Source organism: Rattus norvegicus, chromosome 5, assembly GCF_036323735.1.
Source record: "Rattus norvegicus strain BN/NHsdMcwi chromosome 5, GRCr8, whole genome shotgun sequence".
NCBI classification, from domain to species: domain Eukaryota; kingdom Metazoa; phylum Chordata; class Mammalia; order Rodentia; family Muridae; genus Rattus; species Rattus norvegicus.
In genome coordinates, this window is record NC_086023.1 from 119,586,980 (window position 1) to 119,604,144 (window position 17,165).

At 42.0% G+C, this 17,165-nt stretch overlaps 2 protein-coding genes and 1 long non-coding RNA gene across 29 annotated transcripts in view; 2 read left to right on the forward strand and 1 right to left on the reverse strand.

The window, feature by feature from the left end:
* Alg6 (ALG6, alpha-1,3-glucosyltransferase) overlaps positions 1 to 17,165 on the forward strand; it is an 85,951-nt gene that overhangs the window by 66,565 nt on the left and 2,221 nt on the right. The gene's annotated exons all lie outside the window — the stretch shown is intronic.
* Itgb3bp (integrin subunit beta 3 binding protein) overlaps positions 1 to 17,165 on the reverse strand; it is a 65,318-nt gene that overhangs the window by 11,323 nt on the left and 36,830 nt on the right. For 18 of the 26 annotated variants that reach the window (XR_005504482.2, XR_005504480.2, XR_005504481.2 and 15 more), the window contains 4 exons: positions 13,098 to 13,164; positions 5,818 to 5,896; positions 3,395 to 3,488; positions 2,094 to 2,153 (listed from right to left, as the gene is read on the reverse strand). Coding sequence is in view for 20 of the 26 variants with exons in the window: in XM_039110271.2 (XP_038966199.1) it covers positions 2,094 to 2,153; positions 3,395 to 3,488; positions 5,818 to 5,896; positions 13,098 to 13,164 (300 nt within the window). In the remaining 6 variants the exon portion in view is untranslated. Of the gene's footprint in view, positions 1 to 2,093; positions 2,154 to 3,394; positions 3,489 to 5,817; positions 5,897 to 9,495; positions 9,746 to 12,565; positions 12,669 to 13,097; positions 13,165 to 14,534; positions 14,869 to 15,394; positions 15,999 to 17,165 lie in introns of those variants that run through there. The other 8 variants (XM_063287967.1, XM_063287965.1, XM_063287963.1 and 5 more) reach the window with 8 other exon arrangements.
* On the forward strand, positions 6,521 to 9,975 carry LOC134479015 (uncharacterized). Its single transcript, XR_010051937.1, has 2 exons — positions 6,521 to 9,227; positions 9,725 to 9,975. It is a non-coding gene; the product is annotated as an uncharacterized LOC134479015 (long non-coding RNA).

The following is a 17,165-nucleotide window of genomic DNA, read 5'->3' on the forward strand; positions in this document are numbered from 1 at the left end:
ACAGAAGACAGTCACAGAGACCTCCAGAGCAAATTGCCTAGCTAGGTTAGCCAAACTGGCAAGCTCTGGTTTTAAGTAAGAGACCTGCCATATATGTTAGGTGGAAAACAGTCAAGGAAGACACTCAATGTCAAACTGTGGCCTACACACACACTTACATCTATGCATATGTTTATGTGAACATGAACACACACATGCATACCACACATGGGCAAAACAAGACAAAAGAAAAGGGCCAGACATGACTTTAGAGTGAAAGAATATAAAAGCATATTTGGAGAAATTGAAACTAGGAAACAAAGCAGATATTGATATCTGACAAACTAGCTTTCAAAGCAAATTTAGAAGAGAGAAGGAAGATTGATTATATTGATTAAAGCAACAATCCACCCAGAGGACACTGCCATTTTAAACATGTGCACTGATCATGTGTGGACTTAATTTCACAAATGAAATACTACTACATATAGTGACTTGGATGAATCCTAATACATTAGTAGTGGGTATCTTAGTTAGTGTTCTGTTTCTGTGAAGAGACACTACAACCAGGCAACTCTTATGATAGGAAAGCATTTAACTGGGACTGGTTTACAGTTTCAGAGGTTTAGTCAAATAGCGTCATGGCACATGTTGGCAGACATGATGATGGCGAGGTATCCGAGAGTTCTACATCGGAATCAGCAGGCAGCATGAAGAGAAAGAGATCCACTGAGCCTGCTCTGGGCTTCTAAAACCTCAAAGCCCCACCCCTCCAGAGAGTCTTCACCTCCTAATCCCTGTCAAGTAGTGCCACTCACTAATGACCAGACATGCAAATATGTGAGCCTATGGGTGCCATTGCTATTCAAACCACCACAGGGGATAACATCAGTAACCTCCTTTTTCTGCACCCTGACAAAAAATAAACACTGAAAACAAGTGAGTTAAGTGAGATTACAGATGGACCTAACAGACACTTCGGAAGACTCCAACCAAACACTGAATAATACACATTCTTCACAGTATAACATAGAACTTTCTCTAAAGTAGATTATATAATACAATATACAGCAAGTTGTAACAACAATAAAAAAAAGAAAGCAGAGATAATTTGTTGTATGTTATCTGACCACAGTGGGATAAGATGAGAAGTCAACATGAAAGCTATAGACTCTATACGAACATATACAGATTGGATAACACAATGCTGAATGACAAATGGGTCATTGAAGGAATCAAAATGGAAGTGAAAAATTACAAGAACTGGATGAAATTAAAAACATACAAAAAAGCCACATGAAAACAGTTCTATTAAGGGAATTTATAACTACTTTAAAATATTAGAAAGATCATACAGAAAACATAATGATGTAGATTAGGGCCTTGGAAAAACAAGAACAAGCCAAACCAAAAGGCAAAGGTAAAGAAATAATTAAGAGCAGGGTAGAAATCAATGGAATGAAAGTAAAAAACAAAAAGACAAACAATAACAACAATGTGAAGACTCAATAAAACAGTTGGCTCTTCAAAAAGATAAACAAAAAAACAAGCCCCTAAAAGCAACAAAACTACACAAAGCAAAAAAAACCCCAACAGCACTCAAATAAATGAAATGAGAGAAGAAAAGGGAGCCAGTATAAGACATACTGATGGAATTCAGAAAGTCAATAGGACATACCTTAAATACTTATATTTCACTAAATTGGGAAAATTTAAAGATGGATAAATTTCTACACACACACACACACACACACACACACACACACACACACACACACACACACACACACACGAGACCTTAGTTCATGAAATGATTATGAAAGTCCTCTCTTTTTTGCACTTCCCTTTAAAAAATTTTTTTTATTTTATGTGCATGAGAGTTTGGCCTACATGGAAGTCTGAAGACCATGTGTGCCCTGGTGCCTGTATAGGTAAGAAGAAGGCACCAAATCCCTAGGAATTGGCGTCATGGATGGGTGTAAGCCCCCACATGGGTTGTGAAGAACCACAACCAGATTCTCTGCAGGAGCGGCAAGTGCTTTCAGCTGGTAAGCCATCTTTCCAGCACCATGGAAACATTTTTAATGTAATAAACTAAAACACTACAATCTTACCTTTGGGAGGAATTCTTGAATTTTTCTTTTCAAATAGCTTTTGTTTCATTACTTTTGTCACTAAAAGAGAAAAAATAAGTCCGCCCTCACATTAAGAAGTAACATAATGGGCTGTAGAGATGGCACAGTGGTTAAGATAGCGTGCTGAGCGACTGTTAGAGTTAGAATTCGGGTCTCTGTACCCATTTACCAAGCTGGGAATCTTATGCATGACTGGAATCCCAGCTCTAAGTAGGCTGAGGACAGGAAGATCCCTAAGACATGCTGGCGTCCAGTTTAGACGAGAAAATGTAAGTACCAGGCTCAAGAAGAAATACTAATTCACAGGATCAGGCAGTGATAAGACACTCCATGCCCACACACAGGAGTGCACACTTGAACGTATGATCTCTAACACAAACACACACAACCTTTTTAAAAAAGAATTTACATAAAATACTTGGGTGTGGTTGGTGCACACCTGCAACCCCAGCATTTGGGAGGCTGTAAAAAGAGGATTGCTGTCACTTCATGAACAGCCTGGGGGACACAGTGAATTCCAGTACAGTCTGGGCTATGAACACATAAACACGGAGTATGAACTAATAACTTTCTCATTGTAGAAAAAGAATCATTGAAAGCAATACACACCGTCGGTATCAAGCACAATGTAGTGCCTTCTTACTATCTTACTGTGAAAAGGAGCTCAATATAAAGGAAGCCTGTTAGCAGTCTCCCCTGTGCAATCTTTTCTTCCAAAAAGAGGAAGCCATAAAGCAACACTTCCTGATAAAGAACACGTCTTCTAAAGATGCTAACAGTACTTCTATCTGGACAGCTTTAGGATATGTGTGAGCTATCAGACTTGAGAAACATTTGAAGGTTTATCTCTAAAATTACTAACATTAAAAATGCAGGTGCTGAAAAAAAAAATGGGGCTGGAGAGATGGCTCAGCGGTTAAGAGCACTGACTGCTCTTCCAGAGGTCCTGAGTTCAAATCTCAGCAACCACATGGTGACTCACAATCACCTGTAATGAGCTCTGATGCCCTCTTCTGGTATGTCTGAAGACAGCTACAGTGTACTCATATATAATAAATAAATCTTTAAAAAAAAATGCAGGTGCTGGAGAGATGGCTCAGTGGTTAAGAGCACTGACTTCCAGAGGTCCTGAGTTCAAATTCCAGCAACCTCATGGTGGCTTACAATTGTCTATAATGGAATCCGATGTCCTCTTTGGGTAGGCAGACAAAATGCTCATATACATAAAATACATGCATGTAAAAGGGAAATCTTAAAGAAAATACATAAATTTTTCTTACTTAGCTCTTTGGTTTTCTTTGCTTCACTTTTTAAGGAGCATGGTACTAGGGAAACACCAAGGAGATCTTCAAGTTGTCTGTTGCCCTCCAAAGCCTGAAAAACAACTACTTTTGATGAGTTAAGTAAGTTCTCTACAACTAAGTGATTATTTACAAAGGAAACAATACACTGTCTTCTTCACTTAAAATATCTTAAATTAGGAAGTTTGTGTTTCCCTGGTAAGTCAAGTATTACAAAGCCCTATAATGACTATAATACTAATTTTATTTTTTGTGGGGTTGTGGAGATGGTAAAGGTTTGACATAGAATTTCTTTATGTAGAATAGGGTGGCCTCTAACTCCAAAGATCTGCCACCCTCTGCCTTTCAAGTGCTGGGCTTAAGGGAATACATCACCATGCTCAGTTATGAGCAGGTAGGTAAACATGCTGTATATGGTGGCTCACACCTTTAATTCCAGCACTTGGGAGGTAGAAGCTGGCAGATTTCTGTGTTCAAGGCAAGGCAGATCTACATAGTGAGTTCTAGAACAGCCAGGGCTACACAATGAGACCCTGTCTTTTTTTTTCTTAGAAATTTTATGTATTTACATTTCAAATGTTATCCCCTTTCCCCACTCTCCCAAACCCCCTCCCTCCTACCCCTGCTTCTATGAGGATGCTCCCACTCCCACTCACCCACTCTAACCTCAATGCTCTGGCATTATACTACATTAGGGAAACGAGCCTCCGTAGGACCAAGGGCTTTTCCTCCTATTGATGCTGGACAATGCCATCTTCTGCTACATATGCGGCTAGAGTCAAGGGTCCCTCCATGTGTACTCATTGGTTGGTGGTTTAATCGCTGGTAGCTCTGGTGGGGTTTGGTTGGTTGATATTATTGTTCTTCCTATGGTGTTGTAAACCCCTTCAGCTCCTTCAGTCTTTTCTCTCACTCCTCCATTGGGGTCACCTTGTTCAGTCCAATGGTTATCTGTAACCATCCTCATCTGTATCAGTAGGGCTCTGGCAGAGCCTCTCAGGAGACACCCATATCTGACTCCTGTCAGCAAGCACTTCTTGGCATCAGCAATAGTGCCTGAGTTTGGTGGCTGCATATTGGAGCAGTCTCTGGATGACCTTTTCTTCAGTCCCTGCTCCATTCACTCTTTGTCCCTGTATTTCCTCCTGTGAGTATTTTGTTCTCCCTTCTTCTTGTGCTTCATATAATCTGTGAATTTTTTCTTAGGTAGTCCAATCTTTTGGGCTAATAATATCCACTTATCAGTAAGTGCATACCATGTGTATTCTTTTGTGACTGGGTTACCTCACTCAGGATGATTATTTTCTAATTCCATCCATTTGCCTGCAAATTTCTTGAAGTCATTGTTTTTAATAGCTGAGTAGTACTCCATTGTGTAAATGTACCACATTTTCTATATTCATTCATCTGTTAAGGGACATCTGGGCTCTTTATAGCTTCTAGCTACCATCAGTAAGGCTGTTATGAACACAGTGGAGCATGTGTTCTTGTTATATGTTGCAGCATCTTTTGGGTATAAGCCTAGGAGTGGTATAGCTGGGACCTCAGATAGTACTATGTCCAATTTTCTAAGGAACCTCCAGACTGATTTCCAGAGTGACTGTACCAGTTCATAATCCCACCAACAATGGAGGAGTGTTCCTCTTTCTCCACATCCTCCCTAGCATCTGCTGTCACCTGAGTTTTTGATCTTAGCCATTCTGACTGGTGTGAGGTGGAATCTCAGGGTTGTATTTCCCTGATGACTAAGGCTGTTGAACATTTTTTTAGGTGCTTCTTAGCCATTCGGTATTCCTCAGTTGAGAATTCTTTGTTTAGCCCTGTACCCCATTTTTAGTAGGGTTATTTGATTCTCTGGAGTCTAACTTCTTGAGTTCTTTATGTATATTGGATATTAGCCCTCTATTGGATATAGGATTAATAATGACCTTTTCCCAATCTGTTGGTTGCCATTTTGTCCTATTGACAGTATCCTTTGCCTTACAGAAGCTTTGCAATTTTATGAGGTCCCATTTGTCAATTCTTGATCTTAGAACATAAGCCATTGGTGTTCTGTTCAGGAAATTTTCCCTGTGCCAATATGCTCCAGGCTATTTCCCACTTTATGTTCTATTAGTTTCAGTGTATCTGGGAGACTCTGTCTCAACCAACCACCACCACCATCACCACCACCAACAACCAAATCTGTAACATAATCTCATAATCTACAAAATTATTTTAAATGTGAAAAGTCAGCTAAAACTAAAATATTAGTTAACCATTACATGTAACTAAGGATCTTCCCAAGAGAAATAAATTAAATATATACCCTGCAAACTCTTGACTGAATTCTTAATTTTTTCTTTCTTTTTTCAAAACAGGTAGTGGAGATATGAAAACTATATGTAAGAAAAAGTGCAAACCTGTAGACTACTTAAATTTTTCATTATCTCCATGGTTTTCTCCGATGATCTCTCAATTTTAGATAGCAACATCATGAATCTAGGAATGAAAAATATACAGTTACCAAGAATAAGCATGAGAGTGTGTCAGGGCACAGAGCCGTAATTCTACTCCACAGATAGATTCTGTTCCCTAGCCCCTTCTTTCCATATTAAAGGGACAGTGTAGGTAAATGCTCCCCTGTTATTTTGCCATTCCTACATAGACACAATATACGTTACCAACCTTCCTCCAGAGACCTGCTCTCTGCCTCTCTCATTCCCACCTCTGAGTGAGTGGGAAGAGATAGATGCCTTTTCCTCTCCATACATGCCTTCTTGAGTTAATATTCCAACGTTCACTTACTATGGTCTTAGACGGTGAAGCTTAAAAATAATGGCTTGCATAGTTTAGTATGAAGAAAATAAAAATCAGTCTCTTAAATTTAAACTTTATTTTTTGTAGGTATAAATTAGTAGCTGTCAACCTGTGGGTTATAACTCCTTTGGGGTGGGGGTGTCACATATTAGATAATTACATTACAATTCATAACAGTAGTAAAATTACAGTTATAGAGTAGCAATGAAAATTTTATGGTGGTAACCACAGCATGAGGAACAGTATTAAAGGGTCACCGCATTAGGAAGGTTGAGAACCATAGGTATAAGTCATTCTTTCTTAATATAACAACTTTTTTGGGGAGTTTTTGTTTTTGAGAAAGGCTACCAAAATGTAACTTTGGTTGGCTTGGAAATGGCTTTGTAGACCAAGCTGGCATCAAATATGTAGCAATTCCCTTGCCTCTGCTTCTAGAGTGTTGGAATCCTGGGTATAGATCACCATAGCTGTTTAACTTCTGAGGTGTGCACACATCCTAAATGTGTGATTGTAAATGCTGAATGATATACTATCAAATAAACAAGCCAAAGATGACTCAATCATTTCCTCATTGTGGCAATTTCAGGTTATTTTCTAATTTTAAATTTCCTCACTCTCTAATAATACATATCAGCAAAGTATAACAGAAATGTAAGTCACACATATACTTTTCTAGCAGCTTCATTAAAATAAAAATAATAGTTATAATTTAAGTACAGACAGATAAGCTACTTTAGTAAAGGGTACCAATTTTTTGTTTCAGGAAGGGAGGAGTGTGTGGGAAGGGTTGAGCCCTGAGATGTGGTACCTTAATGCCTCCAAGGTGCCTAGGAACTGCACACTGTACTCTCCCCAAAGGACCTAACACCTCTCCTAAGTTAAGGAGCACATGAGCAGTTCTGGGTTAAATGAGCAGTGAAGTTCTGCCGCCAACTGTATATACAGTGGAGAGCAATCAAGAAGCAAACCCAATGCCAACCTCTGGTCTCCAAATGCACACATGCAAACCTGCATTCAAGCACATTGTACATACGACAATATACATTAAAAATTTTTATTTATTTATCTACTTATTTTATTTTTTTATGCATTAAAAATTTTAAGTTGCTGACAGCTTAGAAAGAACATCTCTAAACAGTTCATCAGTGGGCACTCTTTCTCCTCTATGAACTTGTTGATGGCTATTCTTGGTTGTCAACTACATCTGGATTAACTAAAATTTAAATGGCTGGGCACACCTGTGAGGGATTTTTTTCTTAATTAAATCATCTAACATGGAAGATCCATTTCTAATGAAGTTATCTGAGATGGGAAGGTCCACCTTTAATCTGACCACACCTTCTGCTGGTAGCCTATACAAGGGACACAGAAGAAGAATGCTTGCCTACTGGCATTAGAGCTTCAGGATTTTGCTGTATGCTGAAAACCAGCTGAGACCCAGCCAGCCAGCCAGCCAGCCAGCCAGCCAGCCAGCCTGTGGACTGAGAAACTATAAGATTCTTGGACTTTCTGTTGGTAGACAGCCATTCTTACACTAGTTGGACCTCAACTTGTAAACCATTCTAATAAATCTAATATTATTTAAATAGTTATATAATTATATTAGATTATATATTAACAAGTATACATTAGTTATATAATATGTGCATATACACATATGTTTAAGTCTTAAGATTTTGTTTTAAATAAAAAAGCATGCATGAAACACATGAGAAATGTTTCTGTTTGACTTTGATTTCTATTTATACTTATCATTTTCACCAAGTTAGAGGCTGCTTTACTTTCTGACAGTACACTCTCATCACATTTACTCATTCACTTTGTGTGTGCACATGCTCAGAAGCCTGAGGACACTGTGGGAGTCAGTTCTCTCCTTCCACCAAGTCGGTTGCAGTGTCTTATCAAGCATGATGGCAAATACCTGCTGAGCCTTATCGCCAGCCCAGAAAGGACAGATTCAAGACAGGCTACTTGAGCTTTAAATGAACTTCACAATAGAAAGTAAAACAGAATTAAGAAAATTAAAATATGAATAAAATGACATAGTCATTGGCTACTGATTATTTTTACAATCTCTCCCTCCACCCTCTTTCCCTTTCCTCTCTCCAAACCACCCCACATACCCCGCCTTGCACTTTTAAATCCATGGCCTCTTTTATCACTACATTCCTAAAAATAAGCTGCTCGTCTGTATGTTATTTAAACACATGTTTTCAGGGCTGACTCTTTGGCATTGGACAAACCACTGATGTGCTCTTTCCTGGAAAGGGTTTTTATTGATGTGAGATGCTTCATGGATTTGCGTGTCATCCATGCACACAGCCATGCGAGTCTCTGTACCGTTCCAGTTTTAGGATATGCACTGAGGAAGTGAGCTCAGGAAAAATACTTTACTGGAATTCTCTCTCCCTCATCTCCTCTCTTCTTTCCTTCCTTCTTTTCCTTTCCTTCTGCAATAGCTTGGTATAGTGGCCCATGTCTGTAATCCCTCTGTAATTCTAAAACTCAGAAAGGCTTAAATGAGTTCTAGGGCTACCTGGGCTACAGTTAAGATCTTTGTCATCTTAAAACCAAACACCATGAAAGAAATAGACTTGAGCCAGGCATGGAAGTATAATGCCATAAATTCCAGCACAGGAAGAGAGAGAGGCAGGAGGATGGAAGCCAGCCTAGACGTCATGGCAACACTGTCTCCAAGAGAATGTTTGTTACATGGACTGTAAACAACTAACCCTCTGCAAGCAAAGTGTGTTTCATGCATAGGAATTTACAGCAATCGATGGGCACACTGACTACCAACTTTTCAGCTCAGAATCTTCCTGACGACTATGAACTCTCTTCCTGCTTCTAACTGTCTATTCCATGGAGTAACTGGCCAGGCACAGAGGACAAATCAACCATCCAGAGAACAGTTATATAAGAACATGGTACTTCTTCAATAATGGAGTGACTGTGAACTGTTAAAAGGATCCTTGGAGGAAATGAAGTTTCAAGTCAGTGAGCTGCTCGGCAGGTAAAGGCGTCTGCTGCCAAGCTTATGACCCACGTTTGATCTTGGAAGCCACATGTCAGAAGACGGACTCTCACAAGTTGTCCTCTGACCTCTGTATGCGCGGCCACACACACTTGCACACCCATACTAGTTTAATACAAATTTATGATAAAGAGCTTCAAAATAATCTACCTTATATTATAATCCCCCAACCTTTTAGTTGGTACTTTAACTAATCCATAATCACAAAAATCTTTCCTACAATGTTCTTTAAGACATATAATTTTACCTTCCACATTCAGACCTCCCATCCATTGTTTTTTGTCTGCAGTGTGAGGTAAGGATTCAGATCCAGTTTCCCTATATTCTCAGCGATGCCTTTGTAGAAAATTACCAGTCATTTAGACTACTGAGAAGAACTAACCCAGCTCAACAAAAACATTCTTTAAAACATCATCCTTCTTTAATTCTAATGCTTAGATTACTGAACACCTTTTAAACAAGTTCTTTCTATCTAGACAGATATATTACAAAACACCTGGTGAAAATGTCATAATAAAACGGCATTCTGTGCTCCGAGAAGGCCCAGTAGGCAAAGGTGTCTGCCTCCAAGCTGGACACCTGGAGTGAGATTCAGTCTCCACATGGCAGGAGAGCATGGAATCCATCATGTGTATTCTAACCTCCCCACAAACACTGTGACATGCTTCCCCTTGCCCTGCCTAAAAGGAATGTAATAAAATTGAAAAGAAAATGGCATTTTATTGGCTATCAGTTTTTGTGAAAACTGACTGGCTTTATGACTTCCACCTCATAGTGATTTTAAACTGACAGCAGTGCTACAGAGATGGCTCAGTAGTTAACAGCACTTGCTGGTGCAGATGATCTGTGTTAGAAGTCCAGCATCCACATGGTGGCACACCATCCACAAATCCAGTCCCAGGGCACCTAAAGCCTTCTTCTATTTTCCTCAGGCACTAGACACACATGTGGCACATACAGGCAAAGCATTCATACACATAAAGTAAAATAAAGAAATCTTAAAGAAATTAAAATGTGTATATGATAGGCTTGACTGTGAATACACAATGATCCCAAAGTACCAAGGCCTGATGAATATTCTGGAAACAGGTACCTTCTTTTTTCCATGTCTTTTTTGACTACATGATATTTTGCACAAAAGAAAAAACAATGAGGGAATATTGCTACAATATTTTAAGATCATTTAGAACTAAATCATAAATGTGTTCTATTTAACATGAGAGTAAAAAGAATAAAAATCAAGTTTTTATACTGGTTTTCCAAAGTAGGAAAAGAAATCTTTTTTTTTTCCCGGAGCTGGGGACCGAACCCAGGGCCTTGTGCTCACTAGGCAAGCGCTCTACCCCTGAGCTAAATCCCCAAACCCCTGGAAAAGAAATCTTTAAAAAATTAAAAATAGATCTCAGACCAGAATTTAAAAAAATTTAAAGTAGAAAAATATTTAATATGCATTATTTTTAGTATTTCAAATAAGCGCCACTTAAATTCAATAATTTTAACACTAAGTGATGTGGTTTTCAGAAATGGATAAATTAATTGATTAATGGATTTGTTGAATTAATGAATTGAATAAACACATACAAATTTCTAAATAAATGACCCGTAATAGAGGTTTTGTGGCTTTCTTGCTACCTGAAAGCAAACTCCCGAGGGATATACTGTAAAAACTTAATGACTTCAGGAGGAGGAAGAGGTGGGAGTAAAGTACAGGAAATGAAGGCAGTCTAAGCCAGGGTGGGGTAATCATCTGTGGTTTGGGCTTGCTTATATGCCATCACCGTTGTCAACCCTTTCCCATCCCGCTGTGCACTGTTACTTCTCACTGCTTCATTCAGCTGTATCAGAGGTCCACCCGGCTTAGCGCCCGTATACTTTCAAATACACTGGTACCAGTGATCTAGGATTGTTACCTGCTGCTTGCTTTTACTGCATGTATCCTCCTACGTAATTTCAGATCTTTGCTATTTACATATGTTGCCTATTGTAATGGTTAAATACTTAACACCCAGTCAAGATTGGTTTCATTAAGGAACTAGGAATCTTAATTAGAAAAAGTTGACAATATTGCTGATGCCAAGAAGTGCATGCAGACAGGAGCCTGATATGGCTGTCTCCTGAGAGGCTCTGCCAGAGTGCAACAAATACAGAGGTGAATGCTTGCAGCCAACCATTGAACTGAGAACAGGGTCTCCATTGGAGGAGTTAGAGAAAGGATTGAAGGAGCTGAAGGGGTTTGCAATCCTATAAGAACAATAATACCAACCAACCAGAGCTCCCAGGGACTAAACCACCATCCAAAGAGTACACATGGACAGACCCATGGCTCCATACCCATGGCCAGAGGATGTCCTTGTTGGGCATCAATGGGAGGAGAAGCCCTTGTCCTGCCAAGGCTGGACTGCCCCCCTACCCCAGTGTAAGGGAATGTCAGGGTGGGGAGGTTGGAAGGGGTGGGTGGATGGGTGGGGGAGCACCCTCATAGAAGACGGGAAAGGGGGGAGAGGGGGGATGAGATAGGGGGATTATGGACAGGAAACTAGGAAAGGGGATAACTTTTGAAATGTAAATAAAAAAATCCAATTAAAAAAAAAGTACAGGGCTGGAAAGACAGCTCAGTGGCTAAGAGCACTTGCTGTTCTTGCGGAGGACTAAGGTTAAGTCTCTAGCACCCACATGGCTGCTTACATCCAAAACCTCAGATCCAGGGCATCTGGAGGCCCCTTCTTACTTCTACTCTCAAAGTGAACTTCTATACATGAAGACAAAACACTTATATACATAAAATAAAAATAAACAAATCTTTAAAGATTTTCCTTAAACAAAAAAGTGAAGAAAAAATGAGCAAAACCACTTTGCCGGGTTAGTAGCATGGCTCAGTGGATAAAGGTGCCGACCCACTGTCTGATGGCCTCAATCCCTGTTCAGTCCCTAAGCCCTCCTGATGGAAGGAGGGAACTGAGTCCTGGAGGGGATCCCTGACCTTTAAATGCACACTGACAAGTGCTTTCTCGTAAGGCAGTCACACACACACACATACACACACAGGCACACACACATACACACACACAAACATACACACAGAGACACACACAGACACACAGACATACAGACACACACACACACACACACACACACACACACACACACACACACACACTGAATAGATAAATGTAATAAAGAATTTTAAAGAGCAGTGCTTTGCAAATATAGTATTTGACCATATTTGGTGGCAGGGGATTTTGTGGCTAGGGAAAGAAGTCCTACAGTAAGTAATATGATGCTGTAGGAGACCTAAGGAAGACTCCCAGAGGACTTACCTTTACTACAGTGTGTTACGTAGCACTCAATACCTAATGCCAGCCACTTACATTATGAGATAAAGGACATCTGATTTGGGGTTTTAAACCGCAGACTTTAACACTATTAAATAGAAAATAAATCTAAGTATCATATAAATGATTCTGAAATGACACCCACATACTTTTCTTACCAATGGTTTTAAGAAAAGAAAATCATATAAAACAAATAAATGTATAGATAGAATAACTCAGCCCACTTATAAACTATTAATTTACAAAGACAAATGACTTTTCTTAAGTTGTCACTTGAGGGCTGGAGAGATGGCTCAGTGTTTAAGAGCACTGACTGCTCTTCCAAAGGTCCTGAGTTCAATTCCCAGAAACCACATGGTGGCTCACAACCATCTGTCATGGGATCTGATGCCCTCTTCTGATGTGTCTGAAGACAGTGACAGTGCACTCATATAAATATAATAAATCTTAATAAAAAAAAGTTGTCAATTGAAAAAATGTGAAACTTTTCCTCAACAGTATTTGAAACCAAGCTCACCCATCACTGCCTTTCACTGTGGAGTCCTGTCTTGCAGGTGAGCTCAAGACACTCCATTTTCTTGTTCCTGTATGGGAAAAGAACACAAAGTTAAGGAGACCATTTGCCAAATTTTAATCGACTGACTTGTCAAATTTTAGCTTCCTGTAATTCCAGCACTTGAAAGACAGAGTGGGAGGGATTGAGGCTAGATTGGTATGCATGGCCTGACACAGCATAGAAAAACAAGCCAAGAACAAAAAGATGAACTAGATTGCTAAATGGTGAATCGGAAGTAAGGGGGGAACAAAGGGAGGTAGGAAAGGAAAAAGCATCCAATTTTGTTTTTCTGTTACCTTTACTTAAGAAATCTTGACTAAAAATTAATTTCCTGAATCTGTACTATGCTATCTATATGCAATAAAGCTCCAAAATCAAATATTAATGAAAGACCCCAGCTTAGCAGCAGTAACGCCATTTTACAAGGCTGTACTTAAGATGACTGGTTCAGGGAAAGGTTAGAACACTGAGTACACAGCGGCTGCCAAGCAAGATATGTTTGGTTGAAGGCCTGGCAACAGGACGACTTCGGTTGAGCACCTGACAATGAAAAAAAAGCCCCGGGAGAGGTCCCACACCCTGGTGGGGGGCCGAGTCAGTCGTTATGTTCCAAGAAGGTAGCTAAGAAACTTGCCCCCGGACTGAACCCTTGGGGGGCCGAGTCAGCCATTATGTTTCAGGAAGGTAGCTAGGAAACTTGCCCCCGGGCTAAACCCTTGCCATATTAGAATCCACCAATTATATCCCTGTAACCATACATCTGCTTCTGTATGCTTGCTTCTGCTCCCCAAAATCCTATAAAAGCCCATCCTTGGTTCCGTGGGGTGCGCCAGTCCCCCGAGTGACTGAAGCGCCGCAGGTGCCTGTGCCTGTGTATCCCGACAATAAACCAAATCCTCTTGCTGATTGCATCCTGTGGTGTCTCGGTCTGGTCTTTGGAGTTGGAGGGTCTCCATCCCGAGGGAAAGTTCTCCCTGAGAGCTTTTCATTTGGTGCATTGGCCGGGAAAGGAGATCCTCCACCCAGGGACCACCGACCACCCACTGGGAGGTAAGCCGGCCGGCGTCTCTCTGTCTGTCTGATTTTGTCTCGTTCTGCCTTATTCTGTCTGTTCTGTGAGCGCTCAGCCAGGTCTGTTCTGTGGGCGCTCAGCCAGGTCTGTTCTGTGAGCGCTCAGCCAGGTCTGTTCTGTGAGCGCTCAGCCAGGTTGTTTGGAATTTGGGTGGGACGAAGAAGGAGCTGACGAGCTCGGACTTCTCGCCCCGCAGCCCTGGAAGACGTTCCAAGGGTGTTAGGGGCCCGACTTTTCGGGGCCCAATCTGGGACTCTGGTTAGAGGAGAAAGATCCGGACTAACGGCACCTCTGTCTGTATTTTTGGCTTTCAGAGGGCCCCGGACCTTTGCCACCTCCATCTGACTTTTGGCTTTCAGTTTGGTACCAAAGCCGTGCGGCACGCCTGTCTGTTGTTTGTTTGACTGTTGGTGTTGTTTGTTTTCTCTGTGTTCTAATCTTCCTTAGAACTAACATGGGACAGTCCCTAACAACGCCCCTAAGTCTCACTCTTGATCATTAGAAAGACGTCCACGACCGGGCACACAACCAGTCCGTCGAGGTTAAAAAAAAGGAAAATGGCAGACTCTCTACACATCCGAGTGGCCCACTTTCGGAGCAGGATGGCCAGTGAATGACACATTAATAAGATCATTATTTTACAGGTTAAAGATCGGGTCGTCCACGGACATCCTGACCAGGTTCCTTATATTATCACTTGAGAGAGTCTCGCCTTAAAACCCCCCTCCTGGGCGGAACCCTTCGTGGACCCGAATTGGCCTCCCCTCAACCCCCAGCCTGTCCCCTCGGCCCCGCCTGGTCTGCCGGCCACGTCTTCCTCTCTCTACCTTTGTGAAATCAGAGCCTTCTAAAAAAACCTGTCCTCCCGGCAGACCCAAACTCCCCTCTCATAGATCTTCTCTCTGACAGGCCCGGCTGAAACGGAGGAGGCAGAGCCGCCGGCCAGATCAGTTGCCGGGCCACAGTCTGATAAGGGTTTCTCCCCTGTCGCAGGGAGATTGCGCAATAAGCGCGAGGTGATGCCAGATACAACCTCCCAGGCTTTCCCACTTAGACAGGGAACCGGTGGCCAGACCCAATACTGGCCGTTTTCAGCAGCTGACATTTACAATTGGAAACAACACAACCCTTCTTTCTCCAAAGATCCGGTGGCACTCACCGACCTAATAGAATCTGTTTTACTTACCCACCAGCCTACTTGGGATGACTGCCAACAGCTCTTACAGGCCCTCTTAACCTCAAAAAAAAAAAAAAAAAAAAACAAAGAGTGTTCCTAGAGGCCAGAAAGCATGTTCTGGGAGATGATGGGCGTCCCACCCAGCTGCCTGAGGACCAAACTGGGATTTTAATACAGCTGAAGGTAAGGGACACCTACGCCTTTATCGCCAGTTGCTTCTAGCGGGTCTCCAAGGGGCTATACGACACCCTACTAATTTGGCTCAGGTAAAACAGGTATTACAGGAAGCAGGGGAAACTCCCTCTGCCTTTCTAGAGAGACTTAAGGAGGCCTACCGTATGTACACTCCCTATGACCCAGATGACCCAGGACAAATGACGAGTGTCTCTATGTCCTTCATCTGGCAGGCTGCTCCAGATATCAGGACTAAGTTACAGAGGTTAGAAAATTTACAGGGCTATACATTACAGGATTTACTTAAAGAAGCTGAAAAGATTTTTAATAAGAGAGAGATAAAAAAAAAAAAAACAAAGAATTGAGTCGAATCTTGGCCGCCGTAGTTCAGGGCCAAGAAAGGAAGGGAGATAGGGGGGGAGCTCGAAAGGGGCTGAAGCTGGATAAAGATCAATGTGCCTATTACAAAGAGAAAGGGCACTGGGCCAGAGAGTGCCCCAAGAAGCCTGGCGGACCCCGAAAGCCTCGACCACGAACCTCCCTCTTGGCTCTAGATAAAGATTAGGGAGGTCAGGGCCAGGAGCCCCCCCCCCTGAGCCCAGGGTAACGCTTAAAGTTGGGGGGCAGCCGGTTACTTTCCTGGTAGACACAGGAGCCCAGCATTCAGTCCTCACCCAAGCTTCAGGACAACTCAGCGACCGGACGTCCTGGGTACAAAGAGCTACTGGTGAGAAACAATACCGATGGACTACGGACCGCCGGGTTCAGCTGGCTACCGGTAAGGTGACCCATTCCTTCTTACATGTTCCGGACTGCCCGTACCCTCTGCTGGGCCATGATCTGCTCACCAAACTAAAAGCACAAATTCATTTTGAGAAAGGAGAGGCCCGAATAACTGGCCCCCACAGAACTCCCCTTCAAGTTCTATAAATATAGACTATATGAACTGGGACAGGACAAGCCACAATCCCTAGAAATAGACACTTGGGTCACGAATTTTCCACTGGCTTGGACAGAGACTGGTGGGTTGGGGTTGGCACTCCAACAGCCCCCCTTAATTATACAGTTAAAGGCCACTACAACTCCAGTCTCCATAAAACAATACCCCCTGTCACATGAAGCTTATTAAGGTATAAGGCCTCACATTACGAGGCTTCTAGATCAAGACATCCTAATCCCCTGCCGGTCGCCTAAGAATACGCCTCTTCTGCCTGTTAAGAAACCCGGCACTGGAGATTATAGGCCAGTACAAGACTTGAGAACCCTTACAATTTTCTCAGTAACTGTTCATCGATGAGAAACAGGGGTATGCTAAAGGGGTCCTAACACAAAGGTTGGGACCCTAAAAACGCCCTGTGGCCTACCTGTCTAAGAAATTGGACCCTGTGGCCTCCGGCTGGCCACCGTGCCTAAAGATGGTGGCTGCTATTGCTGTCCTGATCAAGGACGCTGGAAAATTGACTTTGGGACAGCCACTCACCATCCTAGCACCCCACGCAGTGGAGGCCTTGGTAAAGCAGCCCCCAGACCGCTGGCTCTCTAATTCTCACACCAAGCCTTGTTACTGGATGCAGAACAGGTTCAGTTTGGGCCCGTAGTCGCCCTC